The following is a 25,316-nucleotide window of genomic DNA, read 5'->3' as shown; positions in this document are numbered from 1 at the left end:
GTGCTGCTTTATTGGACGCGCGCCATCCACATTAATATCGTGTTTTAACACATTTGTTTGGGATGGAACATCATTAAACAAACAGTTAAAATCAGATATTAACTTAATGATATCAATTTTCTGATCAGCAGGCAAATGTTTGAGATATGAATTTAGATCACTCAAAAGTTCTGAATTGACTAACCTCACAGATGATTGGGGAAGGTCACGAAGAATTACACCGTCATCAGCATCTGACATCACAGCAGAAATCTGTTCCGCAACTGCAACAACAGTGGAAACAACGGATTCCGTATTTGACACGGGCACATCCTTACCTGTCTCTTTGGAATGGTATGCTTTGAGCATATTAATATGACACACGCGGGTTTGACGTTTCCTATCGGGTGTATGAATCATATAATCAGTCTCACTCATTTTCTTTTTAATTTCGTACGGACCGGCGAAACGAGCAGAAAGTGAAGAACCGGGTACTGGTAAAAGTACGAGAACTTTATCTCCAACAACGAATGAGCGCGCAACAGCCTTTCTGTCGTACTTGCGCTTCATACCTTTCTGTGCACTGGCCAAAGATTCTTTAGCCAGTTTACACGCTGAGTGTAAACGATCACGAAACTGACTAACATAATCTAATATGTTAGTTTTCTTACTGGTCTCAACAGACAACATGCGTTCTTTTAAGACTTTTAACGGACCTCTAATTTCGTGAGAAAATACGAGCTCAGCTGGGCTATATCCAAGCGATTCTTGAATTGTTTCTCTCGCAGCAAATAAAACCAAAGGGACTCCTTCATCCCAGTTCTTATCTGTACTCAGGCAGTATTTGCGGAGCATGGACTTGAGTGTTTGATGAAAGCGTTCAAGCGCACCCTGACTCTCAGGATGATATGCGCTTGAAATACGATGGGTGATGTCGAGTGATTGTAAAACTTGCTTAAAAAGCTTCGATAGAAAATTCGTTCCTTGATCACTTTGAATGATTTTGGGCAGGCCAAATGTAGAGAAGAATTTTATCAGAGCTTTAACAATCACAGGTGCGGTGATTTTTCTCAAGGGAACAGCTTCTGGAAATCTAGTCGCGGCACACATTATAGTTAGCAAAAACTGATTACCAGATTTTGTTTTGGGGAGCGGCCCCACACAGTCCACAATTATGTGTTCAAAAGGATCGCCAATCACAGGTATGGGAGTCAAGGGAGCAGGTGGAATCACTTGATTTGGCTTTCCCACTATCTGACATGTATGGCAAACACGACAGTATTTAACCACATCTTTTTTTAAACCTGGCCAAAAGAAATGCTTCAAAATTCGGTTGTATGTTTTTGTAATTCCTAGATGGCCAGCAAGCTGATGGTCATGCGCCAGATATAATACATGTTGACGATAAGGAGATGGAACCACAATTTGATACACAGCATCCCAATCAAAATCCCTATCCGGATTTGAACACCATTTCCTCATCAGTAACTCATTGTCAATGAAAAATCCACTTTTCATTTCTTTTATCACATCTGTTGTGACAACGGAATTGAAAATAGGAGCAAGAGATTTATCCTCTTTTTGAGCAACAATTATTTTCTCTCGTGATACAGGTAACTTTAACGTTTCCGTATCAGTCACACTTACATCAACATTCTCTGTGTTTTGTTTTTCTTTGGATGTGTTAGAATCAGGAATTTTCTCATCAGATAGCAGAGGAGAGAAAAATGAATCAGCCAACTCAATTTCACTACCCATCTTGCGCGACTGCGCGCGCGTAACTGCGCACGCAGGGAAAACATCGGGGTAAGCGTCAGTCAAATCCGATTGAGCACACAAATCTGGTTTTTCTGTTACTTCTAACACTGGCATTACTTTTCCTCCTGCCAGATCATTTCCAAGAATAACATCTATGCCCTTCACAGGAAGTGACGGGCGCACAGCCACCCTCACAAATCCTGTACACAGATCACTCTTCAAGTGTATACGATGCAGCGGCGCTTTGATGCAATTCATCTCAATGCCCTGCACAATCACACTGGAACCACAGAAAGTGTCGTCCGACAACTTTAATTTGTCTGCAACAATAAAAGATTGCAAAGCACCAGTGTCCCGAAGAATTTTTACTTTAATCTGATCCTCACCATTTTCAGACAACGAAATAAATCCTTCCAGAATAAAAGGTTTGTAGTTGTCATCAATTTGGTCATCATCAGATGCATTAAAAGCAGTGTGAGTTTTTAAAAACCCTACGCTTTTCACTTGCGGCTGCTGTTTCCGTTTTAAAACCAAACAATCAGCTATTACATGACCCTGCTTATGACAATAATAACACTCACGTTCTTCACGGGGTGTGCTAGATTTTCGACTGGTTTGTGAAGAATTAGGTTGGGATTTCTCAGAACGTGCAGGTGTAAAAACATTCTTGTGAGTTAAAATGAACTCGTCTGCTAGAACAGCGGCTTGCGACAATGAAGTCACCTTCTGTTCATTTAGATAGACAACAACTCGCTCGGGCAAACAATTTTTAAATTCTTCCATTAACATCAGTTCCCGCAGTGAGTTAAAATCAGCCACCTTACTAGCGCTGCACCACTTATCAAACAAGATTCCCTTCTCTCTTGCGAATTCAACAAAAGTCTGTGCAGACGTTTTCTTAGATGCTCTGAATCGCTGTCTATAGGCTTCTGGAACAAGCTCATAAACTCGCAAAATTGCAGACTTGACATTTTCATATTTTAAGCTATCCTCAACTGACAGAGTAGAGCAAACCTCTTGAGCTTTACCAAACAACTTGCACTGGAGCAATAGTGACCAAACCTCTTTAGGCCAACGTAAAGAAATGGCTATCCGCTCAAATGCACAAAAATAAGAATCTACTTCTGATTCTCTAAATGGTGGGACTAATGCAATGTGCTTACCTATGTCAAATGCGGTCGGAGCTGGATCAGTAGGCGGGGACACATCAGAGGACACAGAGGCAGGAGCCGAATTGGGCTGCGCAGCTGAGCCAGAAGAAATCTTCATCGCCTCCAGATCTAGCTGTCGCAGCTTGATCACTTTATCAGCCTCAATTTCTAGCTTGCGTATTTCTAAACGCAAGTTTATTTCAGCCTGACGTGTGTGCGCTTTTTCTTGTGCCTCGTACTGCAGACGGGCTAAGCGGACTTTTAGTCGCGCGTCATCTCTGTAACCAGAGGAAATCGGGGAGAACGGATCAAACGCTGGCAAGCCGGCCTTCGCCTCCGCGCTGACATCAGCTTGACCATTTGGATCCTCCTCAGCACCCGGACTGAGATGCGCCACAGCAACGTCATCCTGGCTAACATTTTCACCAGTAACCTCCACAACATTTGACAGAGGAAGAACATTTTTCTCATGTAAATTCAACAGTATCTTACCTTTTATTTCTGCCTTGCGACTCTGCTTGTTAACAACAATCTGATAATGATCAGCGATCAATATTAAATCCTGCTTTCTACAAACATTAATCTGCTCTATAGTTGGTTTTGTAACAAATTCCTCCAAACTAAAAACCTCCATGATACAGACTATACAAAACAAACAGCAAGATACCCTTCCGCATACACCTGTTATATGCAATACACCAACTAACACCAATTGCCACCAACAAACACAAAAATTACCACAATTTCAGGTTCTTTTATTAAAAAGAAATCCCGGACGAGCCCCCATTTAAATGTTACGACTTTATAGTTTGAGTTCTAGGGTTTAAGCGGCAACATTTAAAGGTGGTTAAAATTTGTGGTGAGTAGGTGGCAAAATTTAAACAACAACCAAAATACTGCAAAAAAAATAGGTGAATTTATTTACAATAGTAAAAAGGCAAACAGAAAAGAAAAGTATTATTTACAAGATCACACAAAAGAGAATAAATCAACGTATTATGGTTGGGGAAACGAGAATTAAGTGGCGCCAAATAAATGAAAGCAATATAACAAAACGCCCAAATCTAGCTATTATGACCCTCTAATCTATCTAATAGAAAATAAACAAACAGAACATCTTCAGCGTTTTCACGCTATATCTAATCCTACTCTTCTAACCAAAAATACGAAGAAAAACTTACAGCGGGTGGCGCTCACTTCTAAGCTAGTGTGTTTAGACAGTATAGTTATCTACATGATGCAAAATGTATGTCACGTGACCTCTAAACTCCTCGAATCCCAGGGAAAGGCTGACGCCAGAGATCGGGGAATTTTACCAGCACACAAACAAGACGGTAACAACTATTAACACAACAAGAACAAGACCAACATCAAAACTCTAAACTAACATCAATATCACATCACATAAGCCAAAACACACACAAAAACAAGCAGCATAAAGCAAACAAGACAGAGCAAAAAGCAGAACGAGCTTCCCCGCTCGCGTCCCTTTAAACGGTGAGCTCCTAATGTGATTGGTAGATATGTTGATGACGTCACAGGGTGGAATAGAGATTGACATCTTCACGGACGAATGAGAAACTGGAATGGGCGTACCTAAGAATTGACAGAGAGAGAGGGAGGGAGCGAGCGAGCGAGCGAAAGAGAGAGAGAGAGAGCGCGAACACACACACAAACAAAACAGACAGGCATAATATACATTTGACTGTAACAGTCTGTAAACCACTTTTTGATTACATTTCGGTTACTTTTGCACTAGAGAGTTGGGTGGATTACTTTTGAATTTGAATCAGTTACTGATTACAAATTACACGACAACAGATTACAAACAAGAGATTATGCATTTATGCTTACATAAAGTAACTAATTTTGGTGTACATTTCAGTTACTTTTGCACTAGAGAGCTTTGACTACTTTTGTGCTACAAAGTTTGGTAGGTTACTTATAAATTGTAATCAGTTACAGATTACAAATTACACAATAAAAATTTGACTACTTTTGAATTGCATTTCAGTTACTTTTGCACTAGTAACTGGGTAGATTACTCAAGAAGGGTACTGTATTTAGTTACTGATTACAAAATTACATGACAAAAGTTGTAGTCAAAGATGAAATATGGCAAAGATAAAATAAATCAGTTATTAGAAATGAGTTATAGGGGGGGGGTGGTCTAATAATTCTGACTTTAACTATATGTCAATTTTTGGAATCTGATTACACAATCCAGGTTACATATAATCATATAATTACATATAATAATAACATGACATGCAATGCTGAGAGTCACCTCAGGTCAAAGAGAAAAGCGTCACGTTGGACTCACTTGTCTGACTTAAGGACTTTGTCAAGCTTGCTGGCTGGATTGTTTCCATGTCTGTCGTTGGTCTTCTTCCGCAGAAACGTCAGGCGGTTTTTCATGTCTTTGGCCCTGCTCAACAAGACAAAACACATCGCATCAGGAGATTTATTAGCTATCTGTTCGCTCAAGTGCTTCTGGGAGGAAATGTATTCCGGTTATAGTCATGAGCTTTATTGTAGGAGGAACACGGATAGTAAAGGCATTAATAACACTTTCCTCCTGAGAATGGAAAACATTACTACTTTTCACAACACCAGAACTTTTAAACATCCAACGATGATATTTCAGTAGAATCAAAAGAGAAAAACTAAAAGAATTAAGCCTATTTGTAGAGCCATTAAGACATGCCCCTTCAAAGATTAGTTTTATGCTAACGAGGCACATTTTCCACAAAAATCTTATTGCTGTAATAAAAAATTGCTTTTGTTGGTAACATATTGGAGCTGAGCTGACTTTAAAAGAATAGTTCAAAAAGGAAAATGAATGCATAATTTACTCTTTCAGACAAACACAACTGGAGTTATATTAAATAAAATCCTGGCTCTTTCCAGGTTTGTAAAGCAGTGAATCGTGACATTTGAGATTCCAAAATACTCAAGACTCGATTAGGTTTTTTTATAAGAACAATATGCATGTTTAAGTAAAGTTTTTAAACTAATTTCGAGAGGAGCATGTGATATGATTGATCACGGCTGGTCTCTCATCTGTAATCAGTAATAATCCAATCAGACTGATTCAAGCCTACTATAAATAAATCGGTTTCACCCTACTGCCTTATCTTCGTTTTGGAAGAATCCCCCCTTCCACCCCATCTCCTCCGTTTCCTTCTTTACTTGGGGGAGCTCTCAAGACCTACCTGATCTCGAACCCCCTTACATGCTAAAAGATATGGCGGGAGCTCTGGGCTCAATTATTTCTAAGCTCAGGGTTTTCTCCCAGGACAGCATGCCAAACCTGCTGATAGCATCAAGCAATATCTAAGTGTGAACGCTTGAAACTAAATATATTGTATATTTATTATTACTGACTTGGTTTACCTGAAAGAAGAAAGCATATATACCTAAAATAACCCAGCAGGCACAGGACGTCAACATGATGTCAGATTGACGTTGTACCCCAACATCGTGGGATGCATTTTTGTTTGGAAATTAAAATTGCGTTGACGTCAATGTCCAACATCCAACCTAAAATCATCCAAATACCAACATCTAATGATGTTGCAGCTTCACATTGTGTGGACGTTACCACTTTGACGTCAATCAAACGTTGGATTTTGGTTGCCATACCTGACGAATAAACGTCAGTATTTGACATCAATATGACGTTGGTTTAAGATGTTGGCCCGACGCTGGATTTTGGTCACTTTCCAACACAACCTAAAATCAACCAAATATCAACGTCTAATGATGTTACAGCTCGACGCTGTGTAGACGTTACCACTTTGACGTCTACCAGTCTTTGGATTTTGGTTGCCATACCTGATGAATGAATGTCTGTTTTTGACATCAATATGACTTTGGTTTAAGATGTTGACTCGACGTTAGATTTTGGTCACTTTCTAACGCAAGGTGGGCAAACTCTTTTCTGGAGGGCTGGTGTCCAGCAGACTTTAGCTCCAACGCTAATCAAACACATCTGAACATGCTAATTAGTGTATTCAAGATCACTAGAAATCTATAAGCAGGTGTGTTTGATTAGAGTTTGAGCTAAACTGTGCAAAACACCGGCCGTCCAGGACCGAGTTTGACCACCACTGTTCTAACACAACCTAAAATCAACCAAATATCAACGTCTAATGATGTTACAGCTTTACATTGTGTGAATGTTACCACGATGACGTCTATCAGACGTTGGATTTTGGTTGCCATACCTGACAAATAAATGTCAGTATTTGACGTCAATATGACGTTGGTTTAAGATGTTGGCTAGACCTTGGATTTTGGTCACATTTTTTAACACAATCTAAAATCAACCAAATGTCAACGTTAATATCAATGTCTTTATTGGACATCAAAATAACATTGTGCTTCGCTAGATAGACATTGAATTTTGGTCACTCGACTTCACAACCTAAATCTAACCTAATATTAAAAACATCTTATGACATTGTGTGCCAGCTGGGAACTTGAGGGGGAATAAATTATGGGACATTTTTAGATTTCTGGTGAGCTATTTGTTTTGTCTTTAATGTCTACAGTTTACAGTCTAACAGTTTCCTTACCTAAAAAAGTATAGGGTTATCAAAGTTAACTACTAGAGTTAAGGTTAGGAATAGAACCGAGTTTTTACTATTTTAAGTGCCCGGTATGTACTTGCATTTTGTAAAGCTGTTTGGAAACAATAATTATTGTGAAAATTGCTATACAAATGAACTTGAATTGAATTGAACTGAACATGCAACACAGAACTGTAATATAAAGTGATACAAATATATGTCAGACTTCTGTAGTTTTGAGAGAGTTTCGTACAATAATACTACATAACTTACATTTTAATAAAACAGTTTTGATAATGCAAAAATGTATTTGTGCAACAAACATCCTTTTCTTCTTTAGACAAGTATTTTTTGTATTAATTTGAGGTAAAATGCACCGATTCTTGACAATTTATTGAGGTTTATTCAATAAAAATGCAAATGAAGTAGAGCACAGAAAGTAGTTAGACTCACAAATTCTTGGACTTCTTCTTTTTGACACCAGTTTTTCCCATGTCACATTTACAGTTCGGCTTGCCACAAACCTGTGGAAGATTCATAAAAGATATATCTTTAATTGATTGAACTGTAGTGTTAATCTAAAAATCTGTAAGTGCGAATCATCATTTTGGAAAAAAAAAAAAAGATTCATTCATAGTTTGTACCAACACAAAACAATGTTAGAACAATCAGAGAAAGACTAGGAATGAAAATGCACACAGACTGAAGTTATAGCATACTCACATGTAGGAGCTTCCCTTTCAGGTTAAAAATGCATAGGAAGAGAGTATTTAAATCAATCATGCAACAGGAGTTATTAAAGTTAGCTGTATTGCAGTACACTCTTATGCTAATTTGACCCATTTAGTAAAGGTGGCCTTTAATTTTGAACCAGATTTTGAACTTGCAGAACAAATATATAGGCTAATAAATGCTATAATTAATATGAGGGGAAATGCTGTTCTCTAGAGTTCATTTTGGGAGTCTCTAGTGAACTTGCGAGCTGTGGACACTGAATAAGGTCTAATGCTATGCTATTGTTTATAAGCTGTTTTACTGGCATATTTCTGCAGCTGAAAGACTTAAGAAATAACATAAGACATTTTTTAAAATAACAATAAAATGTAGTGTCATCATATATTTTTTATATACAATTGAAGAATTTATTAGCCCTCCTGTGAAATAAAATACAATTTTATTGCCCTCCTCTGAAAGTTCCCAAGATTGAACAATAAATGTTTTTCAGCAAATTTTTAAACATAATTGTTTTAATCCCTAACTAATTTCTTTTGTCTTTGCCATGATGACAGTACATAATGTTACTACTTAATTTTCAAGTTACTAGTATTCAGCTTAAAGGGATGAAGTTAATTAAGCAAGTCATTAGACAACAATGGTTTGTTCTGTAGCCAATCAAAAATTACAATTATTTCAAAATTTCAGTGCTCTTCTAAACATTAATTAAAATGTCATTGTCACAGGAATTAGTAGTCAATTATGGAAAGAATTTGGAAAATTCTGAGGAAAGTAAAAATGAGGAACTTTTATACTTTTATATTTTACAATTTACAATTTTATACTTTTATATAAAATTGGAGATCATACCCACATTTTTTGGGACTGCCTTAAAATTCGAGAATTTTGGTAAATTGTAGAAAAAGAAATAGCTAAGATATTAGATATAGAAATTCCCCTCGATCCAGTTGTGTGCTTACTGGGAGCACTGCCCAAAGAAATGTCTAATGAAGAAACAAGATTTGTACTTAGGATATTATTACTGGTTGCGAAAAAAAATGATAACAATACATTGGATAGAAAAAGGTTCTCTAAAGGTGGCTCAGTGGATTTAGAGACTTAAACATGTCTATGTAAAGAAAAAATGACTGCATGTCTACAAATGGAGACTGATATTTTTCTGAAGGAGTGGAAAAGTGTTACAACATATTTAGATATGTATATTTAAAGGTCACTAAACCTGTCACCAATGTAATCTGAGGTAACTACAATGTAACATGATGTAACTTGATGTACAAATGTATCCTCTGAAAAGTAATTATGATGGCAGTAGCTTTTTATTTTATTTTTTTTTATTTTGTATTATTTTTCTAATTTTATTTTGCAATTTTATAATATCATTTTTCATGTATTCCCTCATCAGTAAGAGGTTAAATTGTTGGGGAAGGGCTTGCTCTGAAAAAAAAAATCCTGAAAAATCTTAAATAAAAGTGTTTAAAATAATTAAATAAAATTTTCAGAAAAGAGTAAATAATTGTCAAAACTGTATGTTAATAAGCACTGGACATACTAAGTATGCAGAATGTTTGGTCTTAGGATTTAGTTAGGCATGTAAAGCTAATTAATAATTAAGTTATACACAAACACTCTCAACAATAAAGATAAAAGCTGTTACTGAGGCAGTCCCTTTTCAAAAAGATACACATTTGTACTGTTTAGGTACTAATTTGCACCTTTAAAGGGATAGTTCACCCAAAAATGAAAAATGACCTCATCGTCTACTCTTCCTCATGCGGTCTAAAACTTTTATGGGTTTCTTTCTTCTGATAAACATGAAAGATATTCTACAGCATAGGTCTCAAACTCCTGGAGGACTGCAGCTCTGCACAGTTTTGCTTCAACCCTATCAAACACAGCTGATCCAAATAATTGAGGTCTTCAAAAGAGTCATGAACACCTTCATTAGTTGGATCAGCTGTGTTTGATCAGGGTTGAAGCAAAACTCTGCAGATCTGCGGCCCTCCAGGAATAAAGTTTGAGACCTATGATCTAAAGAATGCTGATAGCTGGCACCCATTTACTACTATGTAATTTGATGGGTGCCAGCTATCAGCATTCTTTAGATCATAGGTCTCAAACAGGTTTGCTTCAACCCTAAAGTGGCAACCAGCATTTTCAAAATACGTTTTATTGCGTTCAGCAGAAGAAAGAAACACAAATATAGATTTTGTAAATGATGACAGAATTTTTTGGGGTGAACTGTCCCTTTAAGATACCAATATGGACCCTTTAGGTACAAATGTGTACCTTTAAAAAGGTACTGCCCCAGTGACAGACAGTTACTCCTCTAAAATTTACCTTATTTTTCATGTACGAGCGGGCGCCATCATTTGAATCTGTTTGGCCCAAACATCCGGTATCATTCACTTCCATTGATTTTTAGACAATAAAACGAGTTTGCTGTGCTTCTAATCTTTTCTTATTATTTTATTCTATGTTTTAAGTATAGTCATGAACACACTTGTTTGCGGAGCAAGCAGTTTGAGCGTTTTCTGCTGTTTATTATTCCTAATAATTTCTCCCATAGGCAACTGAATCGAAAGCAGTGGTGGAAAGAGTACTGAAAAAGATTACTCAAGTAAAAGTACTATTACTTGCCCAAAATGTAGTGCAAGTAGAGTAACAGTATCTGCTGTAAATACTATTCAAAGTAGGAGTAAAAAGTAGCCCTTCAAAAAGTACTCAAGAGTTGTGAGTAGAGAGTATTACATTGTTCAAATCTGATGTGTTTACATGCAGTTTGTGTGAAAACTTAACATTCTGTAGTGCATTACAGATTGTTTAAGGCCAATTTCAGTCGTCATACATTAGACATTCGTCATCTTCTCATCAGTGACATGCAGTCTAATGACTTTTCAGACATCTTCTTGGACACTTTTAATGCTTCCAAATGGTTAGCGGCATTTATAAAGTGCACATATCTTGAGGTTGTTCTGCATGATGCAATTTAGTTTCTATGTGCGATTTGATTGGGCAGAAGTCGCATAACTGACTTTTCTACTCAGCCAATCCCCATAGACAAATAAAAATAAAGTGGTGAGTGCAGATTGAAGGAAATGAGTGGAGTAAAAGTGCAGATACAGCACTAAAAATGTAATCAAGGGAATGTAAAAGTACACATTTATAAAACGACTTAGTAAAATACGATTCCTGAGAAAAACTCATTGATTACAGTAATCTGAGTATTTGTTACTTTACACCAGTGTTTCCCAACCCTGTTCCTGAAGGCACACCAACAGTACACATTTTCAACCTCTCCCTAATCAAACACACCTGAATCAAATCATCAGAGCATAAGAAGAGACTCAATAACTGTAAAAAATGGCCGTGATTTCAACAGTAAAAAACAGTAAAAATGCTACAGTAAAACTCCGTAACCTGGTTAACAGTATGTTTCCTTAATATATATATGGCGAATAACTGTAAATTGACTTTCCCAGAATTCCCTGTATGGCACATCACTTTTTATGCTTTTTGTTGACATTACTATGGATCTTTTTAGTTGCTTCCCCATCATTTATGTACATTAGAGATTTATCTTACATCTAATGTAATATTAAAATAAACAATGTTTATTTCATACACTGTAAAAAATGGCCGTGATTTTAACGGTAAAAAACTGTAAAAATGCTACAATACAAATCCCTAACACAGTTAACGGTATGTTTCCTTAATATATATACGGCGAATAACCGTAAATTTACTTTCCCAGAATTCCCTGCATGGTACATCACTTTTTATGCTTTTTGTTGACATTAATATGGATCTTTTTAGTTATTTCCCTATAAGTTATGTACATTAGAGATTTATCTTATATCTAATGTTGATAAACAATGTTTATTTTATGACTTTAATTTTATGTGTGTTACCATACTGGTGTTTAGTAGCTGTGTGAATGACTCTGAGCACCTTTTATACACTGATACACTTTTCTGCTTGAGGGAAAAGTTGTTTGTGATGAGCATTGGTTCATTATGTAACTGTGTAACAAAAGATGTGTAGATGTTGGAAATTCAAAATACTGACATATTACATCTGCAAATGAATGAAATACAGTAGTTTACTGTAAAAATGAGAAATTACTTTTACAGGTTGTACCGTATTTTTTCGGTAAAATACTGGCAACCACGTCAATACACGGATACACTTTTCTGCTTGTGGGGAAAGTTGTTTGTGATGAGCATTGCTTCATTATGTAACTTCCTCATCACCACCTGCATATAGCTGTGCTAACGTGTCTAACTGTGTAACAAAAGATGTGTAGATGTTGGATATTCAAAATACAGACATGTTACCTCTATAAATGAATAAAATACGGTAGTTTACTGTAAAAATGAGAAATTACTTTTACGGTTTGTACCGTATTTTTAACAGTAAAGTACTGGCAACCACAGCTGCCGTTTTTTACCGTAAATTTTACAGATTTATTTTTTACAGTGTGACTTTAATTTCATGCGTGTTACCATTCTAATGTTTAGTAGCTGTGTGAATGACACTGAGCACCTTCTATACACATACAATTTTCTGCTTGAGGGAAAAGTTGTTTGTGATGAGCATTGGTTCATTATGTAACAGCGTAACAAAAGATGTGTAGATGTTGGAAATTCAAAATACTGACATATTAACATCTGCAAATTAATGAAATACGGTAGTTTACTGTAAAAATGAGAAATTACTTTTACAGGTTGTATCGTATTTTTTCGGTAAAATACTGGCAACCACAGCTGCCGTTTTTTTACCGTAAATTTTACGGGTTTATTTTTTACAGTGTGGGTCAGAGAAGGGAGACATCCAAAATATGTACTGTTGGTGTGCCTCCAGGAACAGGGTTGGGAAACACTGCTCTACACATCTGATCTGAAATATTAATACAATGCACAAATGAGTGCACTTCCGCATCATAGAATAAGGTCAATACACACCCTCCTTCCAGTAAAGAGCAGGCAGATCTGGTGGACGGATCCTCCGTTCTTGGTGAGCTCTTTCCTCAGGGTCTGCGGGGAAGGAACGGCCCAGCGCTCCGGAGTCTCGCGCTTGGCTTCAATGCAGTCGATGGCCTGATCGGAGATGAAGCGAGGAGACCGAGGCTCCTGCAGCAAACTGCCCTCGCTGTGTGTCCGCCTGTGGAGAGATCTCTGCACACACAAGCCCCCGCTCTGCTGCCCACCACAAGGGGACGATTCCACCATACTCCTCCTCTTCAGAAAGCCTTCATCGCTGTCGTCCTCGTCTTCTTCCTCCTCCTCATCATCATCATCAGTTGATGGCGAGGTCAAAGCATCTGTGTTGAAGGAGCGATCCAGGCACAGCTTGGGAATGACTAGAGGTGATGAAGATGAGGAGGAAGAGGTGGGTCTGGCGCCAACGCTGATGGTTTCGGAAGCGCTTTCGCCTTCACCTTGTTCTCTTTTTTCCAGGTCCGACTCTTTGACCTCTTTCTGCCTGTTCTTCCAGATCTCCGAAGTGTCAGCGTATGGAGGTTTGCAGGCATCTCGAGAGGTTGGAGAGGTTTGGTTGGTGTCTGGTAGGTCTGGGTATGACAGGCGCTGGGCTGGAGAGGTGCAGTTGGTTCGTCTCAGGATGGGCGATGCGGAAGGGCATGATGGGGAACACGGCTCGGACACACTGTGAGGACTGAAGCCCAGGAGACCCAGATCAGCCTGTTCTGCTGCCTTTGGTTCCAGCATCTGTCAAGTGAAATCAACATTTTACAAATGGATTCAACAGTGAAAGTGAAAGTCATGACGTGGGCAAGTATGGTGACCTGTACTCAAGATATTGTGCTCTGCATTTAACCCATCCAAGTGCACACAGACAGCAGTGAAAACACACCGTGAACACACACCCAGAGCAGTGGGCAGCCATTGCTGCAGCACCCGGGAGCAGTTGGGGAAGCAGTGCCTTGTTCAAGGAGCTCACCTCAGCCATGGTATTGAGGGTGATGAGAGTGCTAGTTATTGACTACCACCACAACAATCTCTGCAACCCTCTGGATAATAAGTTAACCTCTCTAACCATTAGGCCACAGCTACCCCATTCTTTCTTTTTTATTTTTTGGAATATTCAATACAAAATATTAATGTGTATAGCACTTTTTACAATCTAGATTGTGTCCAGACATACAGTTGAAGGCAGAATTATTAGCCCCCATGTTTATTTTTTTTAACAGAGAGAAGATTTTTTTTCAACACATTTCTAAACATTTCTAATAGTTTTAATAACTCATCTCTAATAACTGATTTATTTTATCTTTGCCATGATGACAGTAGATAATATTTGACTAGATATTTTTCAATATTATTCAATATAATAGATATTTTCTCAATATACAGTGACATTTAAAGGCCTAACTAGGTTCATTAGGTTAACTAGGCAGGTTAGGGTAATTAGGCAAGTTATTGTATAACGGTGGTTTGTTCTGTAGACTATTGAAAAAAATAGCCTGAAGGGGCTAATATTTTTTACCTTAAAATGGTTCATCAAAAATTAAAAACTGCTTTTATTCTAGCTGAAATAAAACAAATAAGACTTTCTCCAGATGAAAAAAATATTCAGACATACTGTGGACATTTCCTTGCTCTGTTAAACATCATTTGGAAAATATTTAAAAAAAGAAAATAAATAAATAAATCAAAGGGGGGCTAATAATTCTGACTTCAACTGTAGACACATAACATAGATGAAGAAAAGAGAGTAAAAGCTATAATATTTAAAACTGTGAAGCATTCGGGCAATTCAGGCAGGAAGAAAAGGAGAATAGAATGCTGGTGTAGATCTAGTAAACTGCAACTGCTTTTTTTTTTTCTTTTTTTTTTTTTTTTTTATGATTCTGTTTATCAAGGCAGCATTTATTAAATGTAAAAAAAAAAGTTAAATTTGTTAAAATATTTATTAGAACGTCAAATAACTGCTTTCTTATTGTATGTAGTTTCAAATGAAATTATTACTTCAGTCATTATTGCTTTTATTCCTATTACCATTAATAATAACAATATTAATAATAGTAATTATAATCATTATTATTAATATTAGAGTGATTTCTCCAGGATCATTTGACCCTGAAGACTGGAGTAATAAAGCTGAAAATTCATCTTTAAAATCTATAAATTATAAACTACTTTTTAACAGTTATTTTATAGTGCAAAAATATGTCACAATTTTACCATTTTTACTGTATTTTTGATTAAATAAATGCAGCCGTGGTGAGCAGGAGAAGCTTATTTTAAAACATTTAAAAATCCTACTGACCCCAAACTTTTGACCAGTAGTGTAAATGTCACTGTTCAGTTTAGATCAGTGTAATGCAAATGACACTGCTGAAGTCAAATCTACTGAAGAGTAACTCGACCAGTCCCAGCCAAGCAAGCCAGAGGTTTGGTATGCACCAGACACTTTATTATCAACACCCCATGTGTTTCTGGAAATACTGTGCATTTTTAAGGCTCTATTTTAATGCTCTATGAACATGATCTATAGCGGGCATGGGCAAATTTTATCCTGGAGGGCTGGTCTCCAGCAGAGTTTTGCTCTTACCCTATTCAAACACACCTGAATAATCAGTGGTTGCATCCGAAATCTAGTCAGTAGGTAGTACATTTGAATTTGACTTTACTACTTTTAGAAAAGTATGTTCTATACAGTATGAATGTGAGCAGTATGAATGGAACTCAGATGTACTACATCCGCCATTTTGTCATGATCGCCTGACCTACCCACGTCAGTTGCATCGCTCTCATTCATTAATTCTCTAGCAGGGCATCATGGGATTGGTAGCATCCACAAGATGCGCACTTCAGAATCTCACAGGAAGATCATCTGGGTACTTCTTGCATTCTGTTTTTCAAATTCTATGAATTTGGATATACTACCTGGCTCGCATACTGTTTTTACTATATAGTATGTAGTGTACTACATAGTATGGTAGTATGCGATTTCGGATGCAGCTAGTGTCTTCCAGATCATTAGAAAGCCATAGACAGGTGTGTTTAATTAAGGTTGGAGCTAAACTTTGCAGGACACCGGCCCCCCAGGACAGTGTTTGCCCAGCCTTGGTCTAAATTGAATGGCGCAGGTGCACTCAGGGTGTGTCCAAATACACTTTAGCTATTTTAAGGATGGAAAAACAGTCAGCCAACCTCATGATCTAAAGGGTTGTCTTTATTGTCTTAAAGAAAAAAAGCTAGAAAGCAAGAAAGAAAGAAAGAAAGAAAGAAAGAAAGAAAGAAAGAAAGAAAGAAAGAAAGAAAGAAAGAACGGAAAGAAAGAAAGAAAGAAAGAAAGAAAGACAGAAAGAAAGAAAGAAAGAAAGAAAGAAAGAAAGAAAGAAAGAAAGAAAGAAAGAAAGAAAGAAAGAAAGAAAGAAAGAAAGAAAGGAAAGAAAGAACGGAAAGAAAGAAAGAAAGAAAGAAAGAAAGAAAGAAAGAAAGAAAGAAAGACAGAAAGAAAGAAAGAAAGAAAGAAAGAAAGAAAGAAAGAAGGAAAGAAAGGAAAAAGCAAGTAAGAAAGAAAGAAAGAAAGAAAGAAAGAAAGAAAGAAAGAAAGGAAAGAAAGAACGGAAAGAAAGAAAGAAAGAAAGAAAGAAAGAAAGAAAGAAAGAAAGAAAGAAAGAAAGAAAGAAAGAAGGAAAGAAAGGAAAAAGCAAGTAAGAAAGAAAGAAAGAAAGAAAGAAAGAAAGAAAGAAAGAAAGAAAGAAAGAAAGAAAGAAAGAAAGAAAGAAAGAAAGAAAGAAAGAAAGAAAATTATATTGAGGTTTTGTTTAAAACCAGATAGATTTTTTTAAATGATTTGTAGGGAAACACTATTTTTATTTTTATTTTTTATTTTTTTTGATCAAACAGAAAAATCAGTAAAATAACCCAAAATCTTTACAATTATCATCTAAATAAAGCACATTAAGAACATATCACTAGAGAGAGAGAGAGAGAGAGAGAGAGAGAGAGAGAGAGAGAGAGAGAGAGAGAGAGAGACAGAGAGAGAGAGACAGAGAGAGAGAGAGAGAGAGAGAGAGAACAAGAAACAGAGTGAGAGATAATCATTAAATGATTTATTCTTTAATCTAAATGGCTCAGAGAAACGTCAATACAACATAACAGCCTAACTATCTACAAAATATGAGTACAGCATTAACACCATAAGAAATGACGAATCCACTGAATTAATTTGCCTTATTTTAAATATTACACACTCTTTACAATCGCAAATACTGTTATTAATAATAGTGGCATTGTCTGATATTTTTGTTCCTTTTTATTGTTATTTATGTATTTAGTTTTTTGTCATTAATTTCTTATTTAATGCATTTTATTATTGTTAATGAGGTAAATATATTCTATTTCCTATTCACTGCATATGTTATTATTGTTAATGATGTAAATATACTCCATATCCTGTAAACAGTAGTTAAAATGCTTTGGCAACACTGTAAAGACAATAGAACTGTCATTTATTTCTCTTTTATTGCATTCTGTTATCATTAATGATGTAAATATACTACATTTCTCATTTATTGCATTCTGTTATCATTAATGATGTAAATATACTACATGTTTTATTTATTGCATTTGTTATAATTGTTAATGATTTAAATACACTCCATATGCTTTATATATACAGAAGTTAATATGCTTTGGCAAGTACTGTCATTTATTTCTCATTTATCGCATTTTTTTATCATCAATCATGTAAATATACTACATTTCTCATTAACTGCATCAATTAATATTTTTAATGATGAAAATATACTCCATATTCTTTATAAAGTAGTTAAAATGCTTTGGCAATACTGTAAAGACAATAGTACTGTCATTTATTTCTTATTCATTGCATTGTGTTATCATTAACAATGTAAATATACTACATTTCTCATTTATTGCATATTTTATTATTGTTAATGATGTAAATACACCCCTATATTCTTTGTACATAGTTAAAATGCTTTGGCAATACTGTAAAGACAATAGAACTGTCATTTATTTCTCATTTATTGCATTGTGTTATCATTAACAATGTAAATATACTACATTTCTCATTTATTGCATATTTTAATATTGTTAATAATGTAAATACACCTCCATATTCTTTATACAGTAGTTAATATGCTTTGGCAATACTTTAAAGACAATAGAACTGTCATTTATTTCTCATTTATTGCATTTTGTTTTCATTATTGATGTAAATATATTACATTTCTTATTTATTGCAGATTTTATTTTTGTTAATGATGTAAATATACTCCATATCCTTTATACTGTAGTTAAAATGCTTCGGAAATACTGTAAAGGCAATAGTACTGTCATCTATTTCTCTTTTATTGCATTTGTTATGATTGTTAATGATGTAAATATATTCCATTTCTCGTTTACTGCCTATTTTATTATTGTTAATAATGTAAATACACCTCCATGTTCTTTATACATAGTTAAAATGCTTTGGCAATACTGTAAAGACAATAGAACTGTCATTTATTTCTCATTTATGGCATTTTGTTATCATTTATGGTGTTAATATATTACATTTCTTGTTTATTGCATATTTTGTTATTGTTAATTATGTAAATACACTCCATATTCTTTATAAATACAGTAGTTAATATGCTTTGGCAATACTGTAAAGACAATAGTACTGTCATTTATTTCTCATTTATTGCATTCTGTTATCATTAACAATGTAAATATACTACATTTCTCATTTATTGCAGATTTTATTATTGTTAATAATGTAACTACACCTCCATATTCTTTATACAGTAGTTAAAATGCTTTGGCAATACTGTAAAGACAATAGAACTGTCATTTATTTCTCATTTATTGCAGATTTTATTATTGTTAATGATGTAAATATACTCCATATTCTTCATACATAGTTTAAATGCATTGCCAATACTGTAAAGAAAATAATACTGCCAGGCCAATAAAGCAAAATGAACTGAATTGAACTGTGAGAGAGCGAGAGAGACAGAAAGCAAATGCGAGAGAACGAAACATCGATACTGCATTATATTGAGTATTGTGTTCTACTGCTCCACAGGGAAAAGGAAAAAGCAGATCGAGAAAATGAAAAAGAAAAGACCTTGAGAATTGTATCTCTATACCATAAAGCAAAAGGTTAATGTATTCATGCGCCATACACATCTTATCAGCTCATAAAGTAGTTTGCATGCGGTGCGACTGACTCACAAACACAGCAGCTCTTTAAAACACACAGAACAGAGGATCTGGCACCCTCAGGTAAACAACAATTACTGATATGAGCAGATAACAACATGCCACAACTCCATTATACAACAGTATACAAGATTTTACTTCACACCGCAGTCGCATTTTCTATACCATGTTACAGTATGGAACTATTCCTATAATCCATACTGTACATCAAGCTCTTAACACCAATTCTGAAATACCACAGCAATCAAATCAAAAATACACACAAAAAGCTGAAAAAATCTTGAATTCCACAAAATAAAGACCAATTGAATGCCCTCACCTCTATAAAGCTGCAATGTCTGGCCCTTACCAACAAGTACTGTAGTCCTCCGTCATACTAGCATGCATTACAACAGCCTCACTCTCTACACTGTCTTTCTTTCACGCCGTTACATGCGCGTGTCTGTTTGTGCTAGTCTGATGATGATGTCGCTGCTCTCCTGATGTCACTCGCCCACCCAGTGGAGAAAGTGAGAGAGAGAGAGAATGAAAAAACAGAAGAACAAACATTATGTTGAACTCAGACATGCTCTCTATGGAGTGGAGAGAGCATCTGCTATCTGCTTGTTGAAGTCAGCACAAAATGATGAGTGAGTGTATTTACAGTGTTACAGAATTAGGCTTTGTGGGATTTTAGTCCACTTTAAAGGTGTGTATATGGCATTTTTTATGTAAATTGTGACAATTTAGCCTACCAAACTCACCTATAGCGCATGTCTTTGAACTGTGGGGGAAACCCACACGAACATGAGGAGAACATGCAAACTCCACACAGAAATGCCAACTGACCCAGCCGAGGCTCGAACCAGCGACCTTCTTGCTGTGAGGCGACAGTGCTATCTACTACTTATTATTATTACTATTATTAATATTATTAATATATAATAATTTTAAAAACATTTCAGCAATTTTCACTGGTGACCAAACCTCTAAGCTATGGAAGTCTAATCTTCAATAAAATAAATAAATAAATTTAAAAAATTAAAAAAAGATGGGTGAGTGTACTTACAGTGTTACAGAATTAGGCTTTATATACATCCATATATATATACATATATATATACATATACATATATACATATATATATATATATATATATATATATATATATATATATATATATATATATATATATATATATATATATATATATATATATACATACATACATACATACATACATACATACATACATATATATATATATATATATATATATATATATTATAAGTCCCCTTCTTGTTTATTTTTTTCCCCAATTTCTGTTCAATAGAGAACATTTTTCAACACGTTTCTAAATATAATAGTTTTAATAACTAATTTCTAATCACTGATTTATTTTATCTTCACCATGATGACAGTAAATAATATTTTACCAAATAATTTTCAAGACACTTCTAAACAGCTTAAGTTAATTAGGTTAACTAGGCAGGTTAGGGTAATTAGGCAAGTTATTGTATAATGATGGTTTGTTCTGTAGACTATCAAAGAAAAATATAGCTTAAAGGGGCTAATAATTAATAATAATTTTGACCTCAAAAGAAATACAAAAATTAAAAAGTAAAAAAAAAAAATTAAAACTGTTTTTATTCTAGCTGAAATAAAACAAATAAGACTTTCTCCAGAAGAGAAAATATTATCAGACATACTGTGAAAATGTCCTTGCTCTGTTAAACATAATTTGGGAAATATTTAAAAAAGAAAAAAAATTCCAAGGGGGGCTAATAATTCTGACTTCAACTGTATATAAAACCTTAAACTTTCCCTAAAGGACTTTAAACTCTGTAAAATATCTTTAAAAAACCTTTACAAACATTAAAATAAAAACCTTAATTAAAAAGAACAGTAACAAAATACACTTAAAAATAAAATAAAAAATGAATGCATGAATAAATAAAAAAATAAATACAAACATTATAAAAAATGTACTAGCATCTTAATGATAGTACCATATCAATGGACCCAAGATCCTATTGTAATATGAAAATATAAAAATTTAGATTAGAAAAATGTTAAAAAATGAGCTTAACAACTGATGCCATTTGGGTATGGAGTATCCAAAACAGTCTAATCTTCTAGATAAGATAAAAAAAGATAAGATAAGAAAAGAAAAGAAAAGAAAAGAAAAGAAAAGAAAAGAAAAGAAAAGAAAAGAAAAAAGAAAATAATAAAATAAATAAAATAAAATAAAAAAGTATTTATTTAAATCAAATAAAATAACAATAAAACAAATGAAACAAAATAATATTTATTAATAATTAATTAACTATATATGTTTTCATTTATTTGTTGTTATTGTATTTATAAAACTCAAAATGGTAAAATAAATTATTTATGTTTATATTTTTATGTCATATTAAAATAAAATATACATATATTATATAAAAAAACATTTTAAATGTCCTCCAAACCCCTTATCTAAAACATCTTTACAAAAAAATCTTTACAGACACTATGCTTTAAAATAAAACCTCAATTAAGAAGCCCAAACTAAAATAAAAAATAAATAAAAACATTATTTAAAAAATATACCATACCATATCACTAGACTCAACATCCTTTTGTAATATGAAAATATAAAAAAATATATATCAGGAAAAATGAGCTCAACAAGTGATAACATTTGGGTCTTTAATACATATTCCTTGTCTCATGCATGCTATTTATATGTATTAAAATGATATAAATACCAATAAAAATATTTCTTATTACTTATTGTTACAAAAGCAATAAAGAAAACACCTTTAAATCAAAATTAATACAACCTCTGCCCTTTAACCACACAGATTTTTCATCAAACCAATTAATTCCCGATTTACCAACTCACTGTCATTTTGTCCTCATCACACATCTAGTTTACCTCAGAACCAATCACATTACAGAAGCAGCACAGGCTGCAAACACATCTTTACACTGACATCAATAAGAAAGCACCACAGCAAACCATTTGATTGCAAAAAAAAAAAACAGCTCTTGAAACGCAAGGTCATTTCACAGACACTACTTCCATTTAATAAAACCCTACCTCTCCTGTGCAACAATACTCCATAACTGCTGGAGAAAAAAATGCAGGCAGGCTGTGGTTCAATGCAAGCCCAAGTGCCTGTTTTAGCGAGCGAGTGTGCTTGTATTTGATTTAGTACCTGGTCAGGGCCTATTCTGTCCCTCAGGGCGAGCTGCTTGTCAATATTGTCTCTCAGACACTGCACGACCCTCCTCTTCTGCTCCGATGAAAAGGCTTCCAGGCTGAACAGACACTCGGTTCTCTACAGACACACACACACACAAAGACAGAGTGTATAGCACATCTGAGGCAGTGATCATGAGAGGATGGACACAATTACTCATCACAGCCTAATTCATTTCAGGAAAAAAAAAGAGAGGAACCAATCGTTTTTTTCTTCTTCTTAAAGCAGGTTCCACCTATGAAAGAGCGTCTCTTTAGAGAAACCTCAGTGTCATGCGCTGTTATGCTGGAGGAGGGAAGAGATGTAATCATGGTCACTTGCATACAGTTCAAGTCAGACTTATTAGCCCTTCTGAATTATCATTTTTTCTCCAATTTCTAATTAACAGAGGGAAGATAATTTCGAAACATTTCTAAACATCATAGTTTTAATTAGGGCTGTCAAATGATTAAAAAAATTAACTAATTAATCACACTTTTTTTGTAATTAATCATGATTAATCACGTAACGCCATATTTATTTCAGAAATAAAAACACAGGCATGTAAGTGCCATTTGAATTTCAAAACAACCAATGCCAATAACAAATAAAAATGATTTCCATGTTGGATTCTAAATAGTCATATACTACAATTTTAAGCATATCTTACTGTTTAAACAAAAAAAGAAACGCAAAAATATCAACACATGCTTCACATTACTTTCCTTAAAAAATAACTAAGTAACACATTTAGTTACTTTTTATTTAAGTGACTTAAGACTGTAATATATTGCATTCATCCCAACATTGTTTATAACTCAAAACACTTAAAAATCATACCTAACGGGGATTTTGACATTATAAATTAGCGATATATAGCATAAAACAGTTGTACTGTATAAAATACATTATGTATGGAGTATGGAGAGTATGGAGAGTCCTTGTAAACCATATATACAAGTATATGTGTGCGTGTGTCTGTGTGTGTGTCTGTGTTAGAAAGAGAGAGAAAAAACAATTACAGAGCATAGTCAACAGAATTATAACATGTTTTACAGTAGGTTTCACCTATAAATAAGAAAACCCAGTATCATGCGCTTTTATAAAGGAGAAAGGCATAAAAGAGATTTAACGGCACTCACTCACACATTCATACCAGTGTGTGTTTGTGTGCTAGATAAAGAATACACTTACACATCAAAGTCACATTAAATATGAGGGACAAAGAAATGGAGGGAAGAAAAGAGATGTAATCATATGTCACATATGTCAGTGTATGTGTGTGTGTGTATGTGTATGTGTGTGAGAGAGAGAGAGAGAGAGAGAGAGAGAGAGAGAGAGAGAGAGAGAGAGAAAGAGAGAAAGGGGGAAAGAGCACACCCATACAGAAATCCGATATATCGCAATATATGCAAATTACATATATGACATTCTCAACCCAGGCTCATTATGAAAGCGTATTGCTATAAACATTTCTGGAGAGCGCCAAATACGTTCTAGGAGCTAAGTTTTTTAAGTTTTTGTTTTCGAGAATCCACCAGAGGTCGTTGTGTATGCTTTTTGAGATCTCAAATTTCTCTCGAGAGTGCCATTCGCGCCTGCTGTTCTCGTGTAAATCCACTAGAGGCCGCTGTTGACTGACTGACTGAACGATCAACTGACCCCCCCTCCTCCTTCCCTAAGCCCAATCAATGTTTCCAAAAGCACCGATTGACCAACATCCACCCACTTCCCTAAACCCAACAGACAGTTTTCAAAGGCAATCCAGAAAAAGAAAAGCCCTCGCCTGCTTTCTTATTGATGTCAGTTTAACTGTTATCTGTATCAGTTTGAGCCTGAGTCAGACAGAAAATGAAGAGGACACAGCTCGACCTCACGCCTGCACTCTAAAATAAAATCTGACATGTGTCTTTCACATATATTCAGAATAAGCATGTGTAAGTATTATGAAACGTTCTCATATTTTTTGCGAGTTCGCTATTTGAGATGTAGAACGCAGGGAAAGCGGCCGCATAAAGAGACACTGTAACGCTGCTGAAGATTGTGGCTGTTTGACAGATAAATATGAATGTGTAGCTAACGTAGCGTTAACGCTAGAAACTGTACATGTAATAGATCAATTTTTTTTTTTTTTTTTTTTAAATATTTTTTTCGGGGTTTTACACCTTTATTAGATAGGACAGTAGAGAAAATTGACAGGAAAGCATGGGGAGCAAAGAGGGGAAGGATCGGCATAGGACCGCAAGACGGAATCGAGCTCGGGTCGCCGTGAGCACCGGAGTGCATGTGTTGATGCATTAACCACTACACCACTGGCGCCGACAATAGATCAATTTTAGCAAATAAACATACACGATCCACAGCTCCTTATTTCACACTGAAAAAAAATGATTCAAGGATGATTCCTTGCATTTACAATTTTTTTTTTTGTTAAGTGGTTGTAAATAATTTAGAGAGATTCTGGAAGCTGTCCTTTGTCAAATGCTAGCTATATATTTTTTTATAATTCTCTGGAACATAATTAAAATAAAATTGTAAGCACTTCTCTCTTTGTGTCATGTCCTTTAGAACCCCAATTACAGAAACAGAACAAGCTCTGTGGAAATAGCAGCATTTGGATGGCATTTTAACTTTCTCTGCTATAACAATACATTGCCTCTGGCCACGCCCCTTTGCTGCGCAGGGTGTATGTGCGTGATAAATGCACGTAA

At 35.0% G+C, this 25,316-nt stretch overlaps 1 protein-coding gene across 2 annotated transcripts in view; it reads right to left on the bottom strand.

Annotated features, from left to right (window-relative positions):
• Window positions 1-25,316, bottom strand: part of LOC130229736 (regulator of G-protein signaling 3-like) — a 113,445-nt gene that overhangs the window by 9,989 nt on the left and 78,140 nt on the right. For both annotated transcript variants that reach the window (XM_056458690.1, XM_056458691.1), the window contains 4 exons: window positions 22,582-22,704; window positions 13,159-13,923; window positions 7,916-7,986; window positions 5,212-5,316 (listed from right to left, as the gene is read on the bottom strand). In XM_056458690.1, coding sequence (XP_056314665.1) covers window positions 5,212-5,316; window positions 7,916-7,986; window positions 13,159-13,923; window positions 22,582-22,704 — 1,064 coding nt within the window. The remainder of the gene's footprint in view (window positions 1-5,211; window positions 5,317-7,915; window positions 7,987-13,158; window positions 13,924-22,581; window positions 22,705-25,316) is intronic.

Source organism: Danio aesculapii, chromosome 5 (genome assembly GCF_903798145.1).
Source record: "Danio aesculapii chromosome 5, fDanAes4.1, whole genome shotgun sequence".
Classification (NCBI taxonomy): Eukaryota; Metazoa; Chordata; class Actinopteri; order Cypriniformes; family Danionidae; genus Danio; species Danio aesculapii.
This window is presented reverse-complemented; position numbering and strand designations above follow the sequence as displayed.